Genomic DNA, 8,618 nt, shown 5'->3' with positions numbered 1-8,618 from the left:
GTCTGTCTGCATTCGCTTACACTGTTACAGTTTTCTTTCTTTTTTTTTTACTTATTTTTTGAATTACTACACAAAATACCATTTCATTATGGAGCTCTCACATATAATCTGTTTTTTTAACTGTTCTAGTTCCCTTTATTTCCCTGAGGACTTATCCTTTTTTTTTTTTTGATACAGTGTTTCTCTGTATCCCTGACTATCCTGGAACTAGTTCTGTAGACAAGTCTGGTCTCCATTAGAAAGATCCACCTGCCTCTGCCTCTCAAGTGCTGAGATTAAAGTCATGCACCACCACATCTGATTATGATCTCCTTCTTCTTCTTCTTCTTCTTCTTCTTCTTCTTCTTCTTCTTCTTCTTCTTCTTCTTCTTCCTCTTCCTCTTTCTCTTCCTCCTCCTCCTCCTTCTTCTTTTTCTTCTTCTGTTTTTCGAGACAGGGTTCCTCTGTCTATCCCTGGCTGTTCTGGAACTCACTCTATAGTCTAGGCTGGCCTTGAACTCAGAGATCCACTAGCCTCTGCCTCTCAAGTATTGGGATTAAGTGAATGAGCCACCACCACCCAGCAGGATTTCTTATGATTTAGTAAATGTCGTACATAACTTAAAGCAGGAATTCAGAATCTCTCTCAATGAGACACATTGAACATATAATGTTTCTTTGGGGAGAAAAACATGGGCATATATTTCTCAACGTTTAGAGTGGTTTTATAATGTACTGGGGATTAGGCATTATTCTCAAGAGACACCCACACATTGTTTTTCTCTTTGGGAGGGGATGCTGTGCAATCATGGTGTGGTTGAAGGGTTCTTTGAACTTCCACACGTATTTTACCTGGAGTACATCATGACTACCTGGAGTCTGTTCCATGAGATGCACAGGGTGAACACATCAAAAGTCTTGCTATTCCTCTTTTGTTCTGGATTCTAACCAGTCATAATACGATAAGGACATATTAGCCTGTCCTATGCAGGTACCCGGTATTCTGGGACAGAAGCTCAGGGTGATTGGGAAGAAGCCTTATCCTTAAAGTCTGAGGCTCAAGGTGTTTTACTACAATTGCCCCCAGGCTGTGCTTAGCCCAGCATTCTCTTGCGCAGAACTTGGCACTTGAACTTAATAATTTCCAAAGCCCCGAGATTGCTCAAAGACAACATGCAGGTAAGTTTCGGATCATCTCCGAAACATTTGATAGCTGTTGGAATTGACTGGTCTCCATGTGAATTGTTAGCACTGAGAAAAATGACAAGGAGTGCCGTTTGTCACTGCAAGTTCTGGGGTCAGAGGTCCTCAGTAGTCACAGTGAACTTTAGACACTGGCAGATCCAAGTTCAGAACTGGAGCCTCTCTCAATCTCTTACCCACAGTGCGCTCTCAGGCAAATTATTAAACCTCTCAGGTGCTCATCTGGATCTGGAAGTTAATCTACCCAAAGGGGTGTCACTGTGGCTAAGTGCAGTAAGTATGAAGTGCCCAGCCCGGCGCTGGAACTCAGCAAAGGCCCACTGAGAGGTAGCTCACTTAAGCTTCTTCCTAAGAGCAGGCTCTGACACAGTTCTGAGTCCTTTAAAGGTCCCTGGTCTGTTACAATTCCACACGCTCCCTTCCAGGTGGGCACTGTCCCTCTCTCTGAATGAGGTGGAATAAACTTGGCACAGGTCCACCTAGGTCTCTGAAGAGAATGCTCCCTGCAGATTGTAGGAATCTGCCCACATCCACAGACATGCCAGACGCTTAGGGAGAGTCAGTCAAAACAGTCTGGTGAGTAGCAGAGTAAGTTGAAAGTTGTACTAGAATATAAGTCTGATAAAGAGCCAGGGTGTGGTGGACACCCAAAGCAAGCACATCATGGAAAACAATCCTTGACCATTGTAATCAGAGAGGAAACTGATCCAAGGGCTTCCATTCAAGAAAGAGTTGTATGTATGTCCCTTGTAGGTTTTAATTACAATGATTAAATGATTATGTCACTTGATATGTGGCATCAATATAGCTGTGCCTGATCCTTCTTTGTATCTCCAGTGTGTCATACAGTATCTAGTTTATAATTGTGTGTGTGTGTGTGTAAACTTCCACCCAAACAAGGAAGTAAACTGCTTACATTGTGCTCAGTGTCCATTTTCTGGCAAATGTTGGAGAAGAGAGACATAACGCTTGTGACCTGGGAGACTACAATCTAGTAGAAGTAATAGTAAACATTTAAAATAGAATGTACTGCTAAGTACTGTAAGAAGCCCCGTCAGGCTAGTGGGAGGAATAAACAGGGACCGGAATGAGCTTAAAGGCTCAACCGCCTTTCTTCTTAGGTGACGTTCTGCAGACTTCGGACTCACCAGTGGGGTTTCATTCTATTTAATGTATTCATGCCTTGCTCTTTGGAGCTAACTTCGTGGAAGAATACTTTTTACATTCTTTGCCTCATGTCGATATGAAAATCCTTGAAATTAAGAGCAAGGCAAGAAAACCCAACATGGGATTCATAAGAGGTACTCCCTCCACAGACTATGTTTTGAGCCAGCCGGAGGCATGTAATGGGAAGCCCATCTTTCTGCTCTCTCTATCTTCAGTAGCCCAGGGAGTGGAACAAGAAGGGAGCGCATCAGGAAAACGTGGGGTAGTGTGACCAGTGTCCAAGGCTACCCAGTCCTTACACTGTTTGCTCTGGGAATGCCAGCTCTGGTAACTACCGGAAGAGACAGACATCAAGTCTCAGGAGAATAACGACATAACTGAAGGGATCTTCTTGGACAGGTCTGAAAACCAGACCCTGAAGAGCATCTCAATGACGTAGTGGGCTGTGTCTTTCTGTCCTAATGCCCTCATACTCAAAGCTGATGAAAAGATGTTTATCAATCTCCCAGGCTTGGTGGACTATCTACTCAGTCTAAAAGAACATCTAGAAGGTAGCTGTGTAGAAAGTGGTACTCACCAGGGTAATCCTAACAGACCCCCCCTCCCCACCAGCCAAGAATTTGTCCCCTGGCTGCTGCAGTGGTGAGGCCTTTACAGTGCCCCAAGATGTGGCTCAGACATGTATGTTTTTTTAAATTATTATTTATTTATTTATTTGGTTTTTTGAGACAGGGTTTCTCTGTAGCTTTGGAGCCTGTCTTGGAACTAGCTTATAGACCATGATGGAGGTGGGTCTTGTATCTTATCTGTTGCTTTCATTGGTTAATAATAAAAACTGCCTCGGTCCTCATAGGACAGAAAATTAGGTAGGTGGAGTAAACAGAAGAGAATGCTTGGAAAAAGAAGTTGAGTCAAGGAGTTTCCATGATTCTCCCACGCCAGACAGATGCAGGTTAAGATCCTCCCTGGTAAGCCACCTCGTGGGCTACACAGAATATTAGAAATGGGCTAGAACAATATGTAAGAGCTAGCCAATAAGAGGCTGGAACTAATGGGTCAGGCAGTGTTTGAAAGAATACAGTTTCCATGTAATTATTTCTGGGTGTAAGCTAGCCATGCGGGCGGCCGGGTGCCAGGGACGCAGCCCTGCCGCTCCTAATTCAACAAGACCAGGCTGGTCTCGAACTCACAAAGATCTGCCTGCCTCTGCCTCTGCCTCCCAAGTGCTGGCATTAAAGGCTTGCGCCACCACCACCCGGTTATGTATGTGGTTTTGAATGAAGCACCTACAGTGGTACCGGCTGATGTATTTATAGGGATTTGTGGTAAGTCTGTTGGTCTTTTTTTTTTTTTTTAAGACAGGGTTTCTCTGTAGCTTTGGAGAAGTTCGTTGGTCTTATCCCATCCATAGCTCAAGAAGAGACACATTGTATAAAACAGATGTTGCTACAAGTTCATCTTTACATCCTCAGAAGCTACAGATGCTGAAACTTCCCTGGCATGCAGAGAAATGAATGATGGGAAAGCGTGTTCACTGTTTGAGACTTACTATGGGCTCATTTCCTGCAAACTGCTGACACACCTCGACGGCTTTAGCCGTTTTCACGTGGGGACTGCACAAGGCCATGCTATGCACTTTGGCGGGTAGGATGCACTTGTTTTTAAATTGCTGTGCGTTGGCTCAGTGTAGGAAGCAGCTCTATGAACCCATGTCGTGTAGCAGCTCTGAATCTCTATTCATGGCTAGCAAAACTACAAAATGTTCTTAGTGCTCTGATGTACTCAATCTTGACATCTTCTTTTTGATGCTTTAAGATGGTGTGATTCTTTTCAAAATAAAATCTTTCAGAAAAGAGAGAATATCAAATTTCATTAAAACATATTGTGGTATGCAGTGATACATATTTTAAAAATTACACTTGTTTATTTTATTCTTGTGTGTAGATATGCATGTGTATGTATATGTGTCACAGGGAGTGTAAAGGGGTCACAGGACAAAGAAGAAGAGGAGTCAGTTCTCTTCTTCCATCATGTGCGTTCTAGGAATGGAACTCGAATCCTTAGACTTGGCAGAAATCACCCTTACCCACTGAGCCATCTCACTGGCCCAGATGAGTAAAAAATAGTATAGTACATTATGGAATGCCTAAATCCATTATTTAACATATGTTTCCTTATACACTTTTGTGGTAAAAACACTTAAAATGTATGCTCCTAGCAGTTTTCATATGTGTGTATGTGTGTGTACCATATATATGATCTACCTTCTATTTGTCTATCTTTCTATCTTAACTATAATTATTGTGAAATATAATAGATTTCATGAACTTATTTCATTTACTGTATGTACATTGGTATGAAGGTGTCAGATCCTCTGGAACTGGAGTCAGAGACAATTGTGAGCTGCCATGTAGATGCTGGGAATTGAACCCAGATTCTCTGGAAGTGCAGCTAGTGCTTTTAACCACTGAGCCATCTCTCAGCCCCAATCCTGAACTTATTTCTATCAGACTGATATTGTTTAGTTCCTTGACTAAGAACCCTGTGAATCTAGAATCATTATTCGCCTGTGTTTGGCATTTTTAACACTGCCTGTGTGAATGATAGTGTGGCTCTCTTTGTCTTTTGAGTGTGGCTTATTTTGCTTGCCATGGTGTCCTCTCGTTCCTACATGTTGGTGCAATTGATAGTTATTTTCTCTTTCTTCCTTCTTGCCTTTCTTTAAACATTTTTAATATTTTATTTTTTATTCATTCTTTGGGAATTTCACATCATGCACCCCAATTCCACTCACCTCCCATCCCCTCCATATCCTCCCCTCACCCCTGATGCTTTCTCCCAAAAGAACCCCCCCAAAGTCAACTAAAAAACAAAACAAAAAACACCTCACTTCTCTGTCTTTCCAACACTTCATCCATCCTAGTGGCTTTGGGTGCTGCTGTGTATCACACATGATATCCTTTTGTCCAATCAGCCCCACCCACAAAGTGCTCATTGCTATGAGCTATTGGTCCAGCTCAAGGCTTATGCCATAAGGATCATCACTGGGCCCTCTCTGAAGTGCCTCTCTGCTATCCAGCTGTTGCTGAGTCATGGGTGGGCCAACCCAAGGCCCAAGATGTAGGGCGGGGCTAGGTGGTATTGGCCCCCTCAGGTGAGGGGCAGAGTTAGCTCTCCTAGGCCCATGCCACTGGGGCCAGCTTTCCCGTCTGGCTGGTCTTGAATTCCTGGGTTAACCACCTCCAACTCTGAGTAGCTGCGACTACCAGATGACATCACGGTGCCCAGCTCTATTGGTCATTTACATATCTTCCTTGAGAAATGTCAATTGAATTTTTTTTTTTTTGGCTTGGTTTTGAATTGTTTCTTGCTGTGTAGGTGGTGGTGGCATACGCCTTTAATCCCAGCACTCAGGAGGCAGAGGCAGACAGACCTCTGAGTTTGAAGCTAGCCTGATCTACAGAGTGAGTTCCAGGACAGCCAGGACTACACGGAGAAACCCTGTATTGAAAAACAAAACAAAACAAATTGTTTCTCAGATTTTTGCTATTGTAGTTCACACGTTTTCCCCATTTTTTTTTTTTTTTTTGAAATAGATAGGGTTTCTCTGTGTAGCTTTGGAGCCTGTCTTGGAACTTGCTATGTAGACCAGGCTGGCCTTGAACTCACAGAGATCCATCTGTCTCTGCCTCCTGAGTGCTGGGATTGAAGGTGTGTGCCATCACCACCCACCCTATTTTCCCCACTTTTAATTAAATTTTTTCTCATATATTTCTATCATTAATCTCTTACTAGATGATGGGGTGTTTTCTCCCAATTCTACAATATCTATCAGTGCTGCTTCTGTACAGCTTTGGCTGTAGTCAAGGTCACCAATGACTATGGATGCTTTAGTGGCCTGGGGTCCATGTTTCTGTGGCAGGACAGATTTTAGGGCTCTTGGTGAAAGGACTTGGGTCAGTCCTGTTCTAAATTCTCATAGGACTGACTTACCTGAGAGGACCCTTGACGGTGTTAAGTCTGATTTCACTGTGCTCCAGGGCTCAGTGTCCCACTGAACAGATGAGGCTCCTGTGACATGCAAACAGGTTCACTCTTAGGCATGGGTGGATACACACTTTCCCATCATGCCAAGGGCTGTAATTCTAGGGAATTCCACAGCGGCTCAGACCCAAGGGACAAAGACACCACTGTGAATCTGGTGCTGAGCATCATGGCCCAGGGAGGAATGTGTTCCAGATATACTGTTGTGTGACAAAACTCTTTCTGGGGAGACACTACACACACCTCTACTTACCCAATATAGGGAGCGCACAACGGACCAAAGTATAGACACCACCAAAGTGCAGCTTGGTGAACCAATGAGTTTTACTGGAGTTACTTATAGGAATATGGGCAAGAGGTTACATACAAGAGCAGGAATGACTCAGACAGCTGCAACATCAGAGCCCACCCCAGCCTGCAGGCAGCTCAACAGGTAGGAGTGTCCTTTTCTAATGATTTTGTTGGGCTAAATCTCTTCCTGGTTGTCCTGCCTGAGCAGGACGCTTACTCTGGGGGGAGGGCTTAGTGAATCTGCTCAGTTTCAGGGATTTCCTGAGACTATTTGTTTTACTTCCCTGCTTAAGAGAGCTTCCCTGTAGGATGGACAATGCCAACCTCATCGAAACTGCTATACAATAGCTGCAGATGCTAGGTAGTGGAACATAGTTGCAGTTTGGGTTCTGAAGTCAACAAGGACAGTGGCAACTTGAGCATGGCATGCAGTGAGCTGCTTAGTGGTGATGCACATCTTGGAGTGTCAGGACACAGCAGTGGTGCAGGCCTGTGACTTGAACTGCCATGGCAGCCATGTCCTGGGTACGGTGGGGCACAGTTGCAGCTTGGCTTCTGGTGGGAAGCAGTGTAGCACTGACTTCATCCCCCATCTAGTGGGATACTTGAGCACCTCAGACTGTAAGGCAAATTCAGATGCAGGAAGGTGAGATGCGGTGGTTATTCCTCCTGGTCGGTGGGGTGATACAGACAAGCCAAGGATGTTTCCGTGGAAGGAGTATCATGAAAGTTCAATCACTAAGATTGCTCTTTGGATTAAAGCTCTTGTACCCTGCAGTCAGGGTGACATATTCTTGTAGGCCTTGAAAGGAAATAGCTTCTTCATTAGATATGTCTATTTCTTGAGGGGCAAGGCTCTATGCAGCTCAAAATCACATCATTTACACTGTTTGGCTGGGCCTGGGTTCCAAATGGCAAAGTGTATAAGCTGCAGCAGCAAGGGAACAGATGGAGTGCTTCCTAGACTGCTGATCATGATGGAAAGGAGACGGTGACAGCGTGCCTGGGAAACGGCACGTCACGCTGTGTGAGCACGGAGCAGTGCAGAGAGGTCTCAGAACAGAGCTGCTGCTCACCCCACCACGGGGTGCACTCTAGTTTGTTTCCTAAACACAGGGCTGTGGAACCTTGGGATTAGGATCAGGAATGGGGCATATACAGCGTTTCTCAGCAATGTGGAGTACAGGGCTTCTTACTGGTGGTGGCCGTGGGAGTATGGAGAACTCCAAGAGGGTGTGTGGACCAGTTGTAGAGGTTTGAGAGACGTGCCAATTTCCCCCCATCTTCGGGGTTTCACTGGCAGATACGGCTGTTGGTCACCCCAGAGGCAAGCCATGCGCCTATGCCGATGCTGCCTTTCCGCCTGGTCATTTTGTTGGGTGTTTGTTGGGTCCTGGAGCCTTCTCCGGGCTGTTTTAGTTTGTGAAAGTCACACTCTCTCACACACACTTGCTTATTAAATGCAAAATAGTAACTTACAGCTCTTATTAACATCTGAAAAGACAGCACAGAAACAGACTGAGAACCAGGTGGTGGCGCATGCCTTTAAACCCAGTGCTTGGGAGGCAGAGGCAGAGGCAGAGGCAGGTGCCTTTCTAATTCCTAGGCCAGCCTGGTCTACAGAGTGAGATCCAGGTCAGAGAAACCTTGTTTTAAAAAAAGAAAAGAAAAAAGAAAAGCCAGAATGAGAATAGGGCCGTATACAGGAGAGCAGGCCCTCCTCTGAATCCTGTGGTTAAATAATTAAGTCAGGGACTGGAGAGATGGCTCAGAGGTTAAGAGCACTGGCTGCTCTTCTAGAGATCCCGAGTTCAATTCCCAGCAATCACATGATGGCTCACAACCATCTATAATAAGATCTGGTGCTCTCTTTTGGCCTGCAGGCAGAACACTGTATACACAATAAATAATAAATCTTAAAAAAAATGTTTAGT

General features: G+C 44.7%; 1 protein-coding gene across 1 annotated transcript in view; it reads left to right on the top strand.

The window, feature by feature from the left end:
- The window catches only part of B3galt9 (beta-1,3-galactosyltransferase 9), an 18,740-nt gene extending 14,694 nt beyond the window's left edge, over positions 1-4,046 (top strand). Inside the window, 6 exon segments of the mRNA XM_050161753.1 lie at positions 2,304-2,355; positions 2,358-2,552; positions 2,555-2,684; positions 2,686-2,973; positions 2,975-3,030; positions 3,588-4,046. Of these exon segments, the coding sequence (XP_050017710.1) occupies positions 2,304-2,355; positions 2,358-2,552; positions 2,555-2,684; positions 2,686-2,973; positions 2,975-3,030; positions 3,588-3,997 (1,131 nt within the window). The 3' untranslated portion in view covers positions 3,998-4,046.
- Positions 4,047-8,618: the final 4,572 nt, after the last annotated feature.

Source organism: Alexandromys fortis, unplaced genomic scaffold (genome assembly GCF_014885135.2).
Source record: "Alexandromys fortis isolate MF-2015 unplaced genomic scaffold, M_Fortis_MF-2015_v1.1 scaffold_74, whole genome shotgun sequence".
In the NCBI taxonomy this organism is placed as follows: Eukaryota; Metazoa; Chordata; class Mammalia; order Rodentia; family Cricetidae; genus Alexandromys; species Alexandromys fortis.
Note: the sequence above shows the minus strand (reverse complement) of the source record. Positions and strands in the feature narration are given on the sequence as shown.